This window comes from Schistocerca cancellata, chromosome 5, assembly GCF_023864275.1.
Source record: "Schistocerca cancellata isolate TAMUIC-IGC-003103 chromosome 5, iqSchCanc2.1, whole genome shotgun sequence".
Classification (NCBI taxonomy): domain Eukaryota; kingdom Metazoa; phylum Arthropoda; class Insecta; order Orthoptera; family Acrididae; genus Schistocerca; species Schistocerca cancellata.
In genome coordinates this window covers 661961679-661974027 of record NC_064630.1, presented here as the reverse complement: position 1 = coordinate 661974027, position 12349 = coordinate 661961679, and the positions used below count along the sequence as shown (strand labels likewise).

Below are 12349 nucleotides of genomic sequence, written 5' to 3'. Positions count from 1 at the left end.
CGGAGATAGTTGTTATATCGAAGCTATAACGCAATTTATACTATCGTGTGCTCAGTAGTGGTCCACTTCCTTCTAATTTTGGCATTTTAGATAATAATCTGGGTCTGTATTATTCATTTAGTAGAACTATCTCAAAAGTCGATGTATGTAATGTGTTTGATGCAGTTCTTTTTGCAAAGACCAACGACTTTAATGTTTCTCCAGTGACTAGAAATCTTAATGTGACTACCAATCTATGTCTGAAAGTAAACACAAGTTACACATTGGAAATTTCTGCTATTAAGAAACTTTCTGCAAAATATATAGACCCACCTCTGGGTTAATGGACTGGTTCATGTTTGTATATTTCCGATAAATACCTTTTACAACGATGGTGAGCAATTTCGAAACAAATCTCTTCTTCCATTCGAATGAAATTACGAGACGTACCTCGATCTTGAAATGTGTGTTGTAGTTCGTTATTTCAGTGTTGTTAGTCAATGCGACATCGAGAATAAGGACATTATGTATACGCAAACTGAAATTAGACACTACACCTTAACAATATTTAGTTTAAAACAGAATTTGGGATGTAAAATCAATCTAATTAACGAATAACTTCTACTAGTACATGCTGAGCTCCAGTAAGCCAAGTTAACAGTAATTAGAGTAAGGGCTAGGCTTCAGATAATGACAACATTCATTATTTGCCAAGTGACACACATTTATTAAACATTATAAAGCAACTGTAGTAAAACACAATTAAATAATATTTTAGAAACCGGCAGTTCTTAAAACAGTGAGTGGAATGCTTTAAATTCAAAAGAGAACAATGGCTTCTCCAATTTAACAACGAAAGCGCGACCAATTTATAGCAAATCTTTTGAAGGTCAAATGTAACAACGAATAGCGCAAACTCAGTAACAAGTAAAATGTTTAAAAAATTAAACTGTCCAAGCTAACAGTTGTTTTAAATTGCAGCCAAAAAGTTAATCCGATCTCTTAAGAGATCTGACAAGTTTAAAACAGGATTTTTAAAAGTCAAATGTAACAATGACTTGCACAAACTGAGAAAAATGTTTAAACAAATTGAAATGTCCTGAGATAACAGGATGGTTTTAAATTACAGACCAGCATCTAAAATGTTCCTTTGAGAAAGGTGACAAATTTAAGCAAATACAAGGGCCAGCAAATGTTCCGACTGACCAGAGAAAACTTGATACAGAATGGGTACGGCACCAAAAGGAAGCCAGGCAAAAACATACGTGAACTCTGAAAAGATTTAGACCCAGAATCCCAAATGCTGGCCGATAATGTCGTGCCACCGGAGGGCTCACCCTAGTCAGGCAGGGCCAATTACACGCATAGACCGCAGAAACAGTAGCTGATCCATCAGGCGACAGCAGGGCGCTCGTAAAATAAGCGTCATGCGACAGGAAGATGCCTAGAAATACCAACAAGTCAATTAGTACGATAACACACTTTCAGCAAATAGCTGCCTGAACAAACAAGCCGGCCGCGGTGGTCTAGCGGTTCTAGGCGCTCAGTCCGGAGCCGCGCGACTGCTACGGTCGCAGGTTCGAATCCTGCCTCGGGCCTGGATGTGTGTGATGTCCTTAGGTTAGTTAGGTTTAAGTAGTTCTAAGTTCTAGGGGACTGATGACCTCAGATGTTAAATCCCATAGTGCTCAGAGCCATTTAAACCATTTGAAAAAGCAATCCAAAATAAGGTAAAATAGACTGAACTAAAAATTTCAAGAACAGTACAATTTAAACACTGACGAAAATCATGAACAAGTATATTGATACGACCAAGCCACAAAAATAGTTTCAAAAATTGTTCAAATGGCTCTGAGCACTATGGGACTCAACTGCTGAGGTCATTAGTCCCCTAGAACTTAGAACTAGTTAAACCTAACTAACCTAAGGACATCACAAATATCCATGCCCGAGGCAGGATTCGAACCTGCGACGTAGCGGTCTTGCGGTTCCAGACTGCAGCGCCTTTAACCGCACGGCCACTTCGGCCGGCCAAAGATAGTTTAAGTAGAGTTTAATAAACAGTGCTGAACTTCTCTTCCGGGCTGAAAACCTGTTTCTATTAATAATATAGCGATCAGATACCAGTACAAGACGGCTCGCAAACCCAATCAGGCTCCAGGAAATAAGGAATCTCGCCTTCCAACATATAGGAGTGCCAACACAGAACTTGTCTCGTAGCGCATCCGGTACTAATGGATCTGTCCGTATTCGAATCTAAAACATAATTAAAAGAGCGCATTAATCGAATGTTGATCACAGCACCAGTAGCACATGCGACCGGCGCGTCACTTTCCCACCGCTTGCACAGACGGTGACAGTAATAATGGTAGGCAACATTTGGAAGGAGGAACACTATTAGGGGAGAAGGTTAGCCACGGCGAAAGTAACTCCGCTATCGGAGGTATCTTAAAACCAAACTGTTACTGTTCGGGAAAGCAACACAAGACGCTCAGCGAACACTGCGGAGGGGAGGATGAAACAGTTTCTACAAGCGATAAAGACCACACTAACGGAGGAACCAAACTTCCCGGAAAGCACAAATTCACAACTCATGGAAGAATCACACAGTCTTCTCCAGATTCACATCTGACAAGTTACTGAGCATTTCTCCTCTCTCCTGCAGTGTTCATGTTTCAGCACCCTATGCGGAAACACTCCCTACACGACACTTCACTAATCATTTCCTTAACTGTTTATTTAACGTTTTATTCAAAATACTCCTCCTCTTGTGAAACATTTCTTTTACATAGCTATACTTGTTCTTATTTCTTAATTACGTGTTACGTTACTGGTAATTATGCATCCCAGTTACCTGAAGTTGTCAACTCGTTCCACTACCACTTCATGGATTTTCATTTTTACCTTCCTCGATTTCTTTACAAAGTTCGTTGTCTTAATGATCTTCAAAGTTTTCGTCATTCTATATTCCTCGCAAATGTTTCTCGGTTCTTTTAATGTATTATTAATTGTCTTTTCATTTTAACTCAGTAACATAAAATCATTAGCAAATTTTATACACTTTATTGATCTTCCTCCTTTTCTCACAGCACATTTTTTGTGGAAACAGTCTCTAACTAAATCATCTAAATAGATATTAAACAGAGTAGGCGATACACAACAGACTTGTCTAATCCCTGTCTAGTAGCGTAGCTAGGTAGTCCGGCCCCCGGTGCGGAGTTTTAACTTGTCATCCCCCCCTCCCCCCTTTCCCCACCCAGCGCCCCAACTCTAAAAAATCATCAATTTTTTTTTTGGGGGGGGGGGAGGGAGAGGGGAAGCTGGTTTTGGTACATGTGGGTAAGTTCTAACGTTCTAACGACTTAAAGTGTGATTGTGAATCTGGGTTATATCATTTTATTCCCCCAAACCACCTTCCTCTTCTTTACGAGGTAACTTACTTGGAACTTGCAGCCACTCTTCTTTACTGGCTAGCCGGCCGCTGGGAACTCTCTCGACTTCTTCTCCGTCGAATAACGCTAGGTACAGGAACTTTTAGACTCATTCTACCTATGAAATAAACAGACATACAAACTTTACTTTTCGTCATTTAAAGATGTATTTGCCCTCCATACACAATAAAACTCTCACTTTCCACATAAATACGTAATTTCCTGTAAGTCTCACGCACAGCTGAACGTCAGAAACCAATTGAGTTACAGTTAAAAGAAAAGTGGCTTAGATACCACAACTTTTCTTAACTTGAATCAGAAAATAAGTCTTGCCTATAGTAAGCTTACGTCAACAGTTTCCAAGAGTTCTTTTTCAACTGTCCTTGTTTTAATAACAATAGTCAATGACACTATAAGCACAGAGCAGCATATAAACTCCATGGTTCTTCCTTACACACTCACTAAAACATCTATGGATTGACCGACAAGTACTTGTCGCTGCAGTTCGTCCGCCGCGTCTCCTTTCTTCCCGCTGCTGATTTTAAACCTGTACACACAAATATGTGACGCGCAGTAGGTAGGATTCTACCATCCCACACTCATATCCAGAATATCGTGTGTTCGAGACGGTAGAAGGTTGAGTGGTTCTAGAATTTACACAGAAATTCTCGAATCACTACAAAGTAAGCGAAGTATAATGTTAATAATTTTGCAAAAAGTGTTTACGATTGAAAACACGTAAGGGAATTTTTATAGCTAATATAGTTTAATTGATTGTTAATGAAGCAGCAAAAATAACAGTGAAAGGTGGCGTTAACAAGTAGTTTGGAATCTGCATCTCCCAACTTTTTCTGTTACATGCCGGCCGTGGTGGCCGAACGGTTCTAGACGCTTAAGTCCGGAACCGCGCGACTGCTACGGTCGCAGGTTCGAATCCTGCTCGGGCATGGATGTGTGTGATGTCCTTAGCTTAGTTAGATTTAAGTAGTTCTAAGTTCTAGGGGACTGATGACCTCAGATGTTAACTCCCATAGTGCTCAGAGCCATTTGAACCACTTTTTCTGTTACATATTTTAAATTGAGTCATCAAAATTGATGCCTTTAGCCACACTTTTTTTCGAGCGACAAAATCGCCAAACTAGAGAGCCGTGCTTGACTCATAGTGGACGTAAGGTAACTCTTCATCACTTTGAGTTTTGAAAAACTGCTGTCACATGATGCTATCGAAACACACAAAGTTAGGAAAAATCTCAGCGCCAAAATAAGTTTGTGAACTAATGCGAAAAATTCATATTCATCCACGAACTATAAGTATCTTAAAGATGTCTAGCAAAGAGATTCTTCCCTTGGAATTTTGGCAGCTTGGAGAAAACACCCGGAAAATTCATATTCATCCATGACCTGCAAAAATCTTAAAGATATCCAGCCAAAAGATTTTTCTCTTTGAATTTTGGTAGTTTTCAGAAACCTTCTCTGTCGCTGTCTCATCATAACTGTCAACTAACCTTTATAGAGTTGCGGGAAGTTCCATTCTGAGGTTTTAATAAATTTGTTGGACTCTAAAGCAGCAAAACGATCCGATATACGTCTCACGATTACGCAACGTGTATCGCTTTCTCACAGAAACCTGTCGATGCACTCTAACACTGACTTTTTTAGTTCCTGAAGCAAAATCAGCGTCTCATCTGCAGCCTTCTTACCAGACATCATTTTCTCTTTCTGATGGTTCTACTTTTCCCACGGGAATGCTCATCTAGTACTTCGCAAACCGATGTGCTTCATCACAAACATAGTTTCTCTTGTCTTTCAGAAAGAGATTTAGACTTATTATCTTCCTAATGTACATTCGGAAGCTGGTCCAAACGATATGTAAATAAAAATTCTCCCAATCCATATGTGGCATACAGCAAACCAGTGCTTAACAGTATTGGTTAAAAACAGTCTTGGTTGCAATTTTACTTTTTTATTTTTCAAGGACCCGTTTCGCCTTATTTAGGCAAATTTGACGACGCCCTTTGGCTACACTGACTAAAGGATTCTTCTAAGAAATACCAAATTAAGATAACCTGATGATGCCTAAATAAGGAGAAACGTTTCGTTGAAAAATAAAAAACTGAAATTGCAACCAAGACTGTTTTTAACCAATATGTAAATAGACAAACAACACAAAAACGAGAAATCACACAATGCAAACAATAGAGTTTGAGCAGCTCCTCTGGTTTTTATGATTTCTGAAGAATCAGACAGTTCCTCAGTGGCATCGGCAGTCTTTCAAAAGCCTTGAAAAGCGGGCTCAAAAGCCTCGTAGTGTACCTGAAAGTCTCTTAATTGCAACTCAAACGTCTTTCTGAAGAGTCGTGCTTCTGTGGGTAGGAGCTGAGTTACACACATAGAACAAACTTTTCAAGAAGCCAAAAAAAACTACACACAATAGAACTGAAGCTAAAGTGTGTAAACCGCATAGCTTGAGGGAGTGGTATGCACAGCGTACGAAACAATGCCCTAGGATTAAGTTCGCAAATTGATTTCGTAGAGGGCACAGACATCAGTCCGAAATAATGTTTATTGTAGTATTCCTTACTGCTTGAAATACATACAGCTGCTAGGCACATCTGCTTCCACATGTAATCCAACCTGGTAACTGGGTTAGCAATAATCATCATTTGCGATTAACTGCTGTACGCTTTACTACGTTGTACAAACTTCCCTACCTTTTACTATGTATCTTTCCCCAATTAGTGGCAACAGTATAATTGTATCTCTAATACCTTTCCCCTCCCGAAGCCTAACTGTTCTTAATCTAATAATCTCTGAACTTTTGATAACAATCGAATACTCATTCTTCTTACACGGGAATATCTCCTCAGATTTAGTGCTAAGATAGCCCATTGTTATGTCGTGGGGTGGTATCGATAAGTGATACCGAAATTTCAATGCCAGCAAGTAAATAAAGTGAGAAATAGCTGATGTGTCAATTTAAAACAATGGGATTACGTGGAGTGGTTGTGAGCGGAACGGCGGGACGTGTTGCAGTAATCAGCGCCCTGGTGAGCGCGGCGTTCAGCGTGCTGGTGCTGTGGTCGGTCGGTTCGGCGGCGACGCTGGCCCTGCTGACGCTCTACCTGGCCACCGTCAACGTGTACGGCGCCTGCATGATCGGCGTCGTCGTCGCCATCTTCCCCACCACGCTCAGGTAAGTTGCCTTAGTCGGAGAAAAACATAATGCATACGAGAGCTCAGACGACAGTATATAACACTTACACTGCACCGTTTAGTATTCTGATACTGTATTTATAACCAATTACGGTACTTAGATGCAGTATATTGTTACCCTCTGTAAGGATTTTTGTAGATTTGACCATGGAATGCCTAAAGGGTTTTTGCCTATCGGACATGAAATTAAATTTACGAAAACACTCAGAAAGGAACATATCTGGGTGTTGTGTGCTGTCCTTAGGTTAGTTAGGTTTAACTAGTTCTAAGTTCTAGGGGACTTATGACCACAGCAGTTGAGTCCCATAGTGCTCAGAGCCATTTGAACCATTTTTTGAACATATCTAATTTAGAAACTGTTTTAACTACTCAGACTTACTCCAATGAAACACAATACGTCCGCCAGCCTAATTAGGCATAGAAATATGAAATATTTCTTTCAAAGAAAAGGCAGCCAGTTTTAGCGGAAAAACTCAGCCTGTACTTCTTTCCTACGAAAGTGCAATGAACACAGTCACAAAAAAAAGCTATAGTGGGTAAAAGCAGTAGCAGAAAGATATTCACATTCTCACGAACACAAAAGACACTGTTACACTCATCAATATTAAATACTTTACCAAAACTGAATAACTTCACCAACACTACAAATGCAAGTCACTGCTAAACTGGAGATTGGGCACGGGCCTAGTCTTATTTCATCAGGTATTTTCTACACAGTAGAAATTTGAATAAAATTCAACTGCAGTACGATTCACACTATTCTTTAAAATCAAAGAAGTAATTGTTTTCATGCATAATGACATTCATAGTAACTTTACCTTCAGTGACAATAAAACAGAAAGTGGGTGCTCATAAACTGACATTACACCTTTTAACACACAATGTGCACAAAACTTAACACAAATTTCAAGAGCAGTTGGAACTTTCTATAATCATGTAACTTTGTGCATTTTGAGCAACTTTCAATGGGGGGGGGGGGGTCCCTAATCTTGACTACTATAGTAAAGCAAATTAAACACACTTTCATCAACAATTTACAGAATTCCAACTTAGGAAAACAGTTGTTTGTAGATTGACTCACCTTGTGTGCATCTTTAACAGATTCTACAGTCAATATGTTCACTAGATATTGCTTCTCAAACAAATCATTAAGAACATTTACTTTAAACAGACCTCAAAATGGTTTGTTGTCTATTTGTTATCGTCTGAGTTGTTTACTTTTGAAACCAGAAGTTAAGCAAGTAATTTGAAGGGATCACAGAACTTGAAAATGAAGAAGTTCAATTACTGGGAGGCTTTCACAAAAGCTACATTTACTTCCTCCCTAGACTTCACCAAAATCCACAATAATTTTAGATAAACTATTTCACTCAACTTTGAACAAATTTAATCAGACAATTGTCTTTCTTGTTTTGATAATCATTTCTCACAATCTAGACAGTCGGAAATTATAGTTCAAAAGGAGAGGATCCTGATTATGTTATGACGTGTTCGGTCAGAGGATTTAGCTCTCCTCTGTAATAAAAAAACTGAGTGAACGGATGAACGAACAACCAGAACAAGTATCATAGGGCGTCCGTCACGAACAAAGTCAACGAACAATATACACTCCTGGAAATGGAAAAAAGAACACATTGACACCGGTGTGTCAGACCCACCATACTTGCTCCGGACACTGCGAGAGGGCTGTACAAGCAATGATCACACGCACGGCACAGCGGACACACCAGGAACCGCGGTGTTGGCCGTCGAATGGCGCTAGTTGCGCAGCATTTGTGCACCGCCGCCGTCAGTGTCAGCCAGTTTGCCGTGGCATACGGAGCTCCATCGCAGTCTTTAACACTGGTAGCATGCCGCGACAGCGTGGACGTGAACCGTATGTGCAGTTGACGGACTTTGAGCGAGGGCGTATAGTGGGCATGCGGGAGGCCGGGTGGACGTACCGCCGAATTGCTCAGCACGTGGGGCGTGAGGTCTCCACAGTACATCGATGTTGTCGCCAGTGGTCGGCGGAAGGTGCACGTGCCCGTCGACCTGGGACCGGACCGCAGCGACGCACGGATGCACGCCAAGACCGTAGGATCCTACGCAGTGCCGTAGGGGACCGCACCGCCACTTCCCAGCAAATTAGGGACACTGTTGCTCCTGGGGTATCGGCGAGGACCATTCGCAACCGTCTCCATGATGCCGGGCTACGGTCCCGCACACCGTTAGGCCGTCTTCCGCTCACGCCGCAACATCGTGCAGCCCGCCTCCAGTGGTGTCGCGACAGGCGTGAATGGAGGGACGAATGGAGACGTGTCGTCTTCAGCAATGAGAGTCGCTTCTGCCTTGGTGCCAATGATGGTCGTATGCGTGTTTGGCGCCGTGCAGGTGAGCGCCACAATCAGGACTGCATACGACCGAGGCACACAGGGCCAACACCCGGCATCATGGTGTGGGGAACGATCTCCTACACTGGCCGTACACCACTGGTGATCGTCGAGGAGACACTGAATAGTGCACGGTACATCCAAACCGTCATCGAACCCATCGTTCTACCATTCCTAGACCGGCAAGGGAACTTGCTGTTCCAACAGGACAATGCACGTCCGCATGTATCCCGTGCCACCCAACGTGCTCTAGAAGGTGTAAGTCAACTACCCTGGCCAGCAAGAGGAAGGAATCGTGTCGGCCACCTGCCTGTGATTTTGTAGACTCAGTTTTGTGTGTAAACGTATTTTTAATTGTTTGCACGGCGTATTATCTAAAATGGAAATTGCGAACTAACCCAGCAATTGCCAATAGGAGAGTTAGAAACTACCAAAAGATCACACTAGGCTGGCTGACATAGCAGCCATGAATAGTAATCCATGGCGCGGATTCGATCCCGACCTGGCTCTCATTCCTGTCTCGCACCCTGTAGCGCCCTGCAAGTAAAGCCGTCGGCACACGGACCGTTCATTCGAACGTCAACGTTGAGCGTGCAGAGTCCAACGACTTGCTGAACGCTCAGAAACGATACGGCCTGTGCATAAGGTACGCGTGTCTCAAGTGCTGTACTCGATCGCAGCTCGCAGTTGTCGGCTGTACAAAATGCACAGCTGTAAAATTCTAACGTTAGCTGCATCAAAACGCACATTTCCTCCCTTGTCCGCGTGATAATCACGTTGTTCAGTTTGTAGTATACAAAAATAAAAACGTCAGTATCCAAGCAAAAAGAAATGCACCATTCCCAATCAATAAGGATATTGGCTTATAAAAGTTTCATTACAAATAGTGAGATACAAATTTACAGGAGTTCCCTACGTAAGATAAAAATTATTTCTTTCATTCTCACTTTCCAGTAAACTCTAAACTCATTTATATTTTACTACTATTCTACACTACTGGCCATTAAAATTGCTACACCACGAAGAAGACGTGCTACAGACGCGAAATTTAACCGACAGCCAGAAGATGCTGTGATATGCAAATGATTAGATTTTCAAAGCATTCACACAAGGTTGGCGCCGGTGGCGACACCTACACCGTGCTGACATGAGGAAAGTTTCAACCGAGATCTCATGCACAAACAGCAGTTGACCGGCGTTGCCTGGTGAAACTTTGTTATGATGCCTCGTGTACGGATGACAAATGCGTAACATCTCGTTTCCGATTTTGATAAAGGTCGGATTGTAGCCTATCGCGATTGCGGTTTATAGTATCGCGACATTCCTGCTAGCGTTGGTCGAGATCCAATGACTGTTAGCAGAATATGGAATCGGTGGGTTCAGGAGGGTAATACGGAACGCCGTGCTGGATCCCAACGGCCTCGTATCACTAGCAGTCGAGATGACAGGCATATTATCCGGATGGCTGTAACGGATCGTGCAGTTACGTCTCGATCCCTGAGTCAACAATGAGGACGTTTGCAAGACAACGGCCATCTGCACGAACAGTTCGACGACGTTTGCAGCAGCATGGACTATGAGCTCGGAGACCATGGCTGCGGTTACACTTGACGCTGCATCACAGATAGGAGCGCCTGCGATGGTGTACTCAACGATGAAACTGGGTGCACAAATGGCAAAACGTCATTTTTTCGGATGAATCCAGGTTCTGTTTACAGCATCATGATGGTCGCATCCGTGTTTGACGACATCGCAGTGAACGCACATTGGAAGCGTGTATTCGTCATCGTCATACAGGCGTATCACCCGGCGTGATGGTATGCGGTGCCATTGGTTACACGTCTCGGTAACCTCTTGTTCACATTGACGGCATTTTGAACAGTGGACGTTACATTTCAGATGTGTTACGACCCGTGGCTCTACCCTTCATTCGATCCCTGCGAAACCCTACATTTGAGCAGGATAATGCACGACTGCATGTTGCAGGTCCTGTATGGGCCTTTCTGGATACACAAAATGTTCGACTACTGCCCTGGCCAGCACATTCTCCAGATCTCTCACCAATTGAAAACGTCTGGTCAATGGTGGCCTAGCAAATGGCTCGTCACGATACGCCAGTCACTACTCTTGATGAACTCTGATATCGTGTTGAAGCTGCATGGGCAGCTGTACCTGTACACGACATCTGAGGTCTGTTTGACTCAATGCCCAGGCGTATCAAGGCCGTTATTACGGCCTGAGGTGGTTGTTCTGGGTACTGATTTCTCAGGATCTATGTACCCAAATTGCTTGAAAATGTAATCACATGTCAGTCCTAGTATAATACACTCCTGGAAATTGAAATAAGAACACCGTGAATTCATTGTCCCAGGAAGGGGAAACTTTATTGACACATTCCTGGGTCAGATACATCACATGATCAAACTGACAGAACCACAGGCACATAGACACAGGCAACAGAGCATGCACAATGTCGGCACAAGTACAGTGTATATCCACCTTTCGCAGCAATGCAGGCTGCTATTCTCCCATGGAGACGATCGTAGAGATGCTGGATGTAGTCCTGTGGAACGGCTTGTTATGCCATTTCCACCTGGCGCCTCAGTTGGACCAGCGTTCGTGCTGGACGTGCAGACCGCGTGAGACGACGCTTCAACCAGTCCCAAACATGCTCAATGGGGGACAGATCCGGAGATCTTGCTGGCCAGGGTAGTTGACTTACACCTTCTAGAGCACGTTGGGTGGCAGGGGATACATGCGGACGTGCATTGTCCTGTTGGAACAGCAAGTTCCCTTGCCGGTCTAGGAATGGTAGAACGATGGGTTCGATGACGGTTTGGATGTACCGTGCTCTATTCAGTGTCCCCTCGACGATCACCAGTGGTGTACGGCCAGTGTAGGAGATCGCTCCCCACACCATGATGCCGGGTGTTGGCCCTGTGTGCCTCGGTCGTATGCAGTCCTGATTGTTGCGCTCACCTGCACGGCGCCAAACACGCATACGACCATCATTGGCACCAAGGCAGAAGCGACTCTCATCGCTGAAGACGACACGTCTCCATTCGTCCCTCCATTCACGCCTGTCGCGACACCACTGGAGGCGGGCTGCACGATGTTGCGGCGTGAGCGGAAGACGGCCTAACGGTGTGCGGGACCGTAGCCCAGCTTCATGGAGACGGTTGCGAATGGTCCTCGCCGATACCCCAGGAGCAACGGTGTCCCTAATTTGCTGGGAAGTGGCGGTGCGGTCCCCTACGGCACTGCGTAGGATCCTACGGTCTTGGCGTGCTTCCGTGCGTCGCTGCGGTCCGGTCCCAGGTCGACGGGCACGTGCACCTTCCGCCGACCACTGGC

The 12349-nt window shown here is 43.7% G+C and overlaps 1 protein-coding gene across 1 annotated transcript in view; it reads left to right on the top strand.

Annotated features, from left to right (window-relative positions):
• LOC126188083 (synaptic vesicle glycoprotein 2A-like) overlaps nt 1-12349 on the top strand; it is a 215017-nt gene that overhangs the window by 184024 nt on the left and 18644 nt on the right. Inside the window, exon 10 of the mRNA XM_049929538.1 lies at nt 6444-6603. Within this exon, the coding sequence (XP_049785495.1) occupies nt 6444-6603 (160 nt within the window). The remainder of the gene's footprint in view (nt 1-6443; nt 6604-12349) is intronic.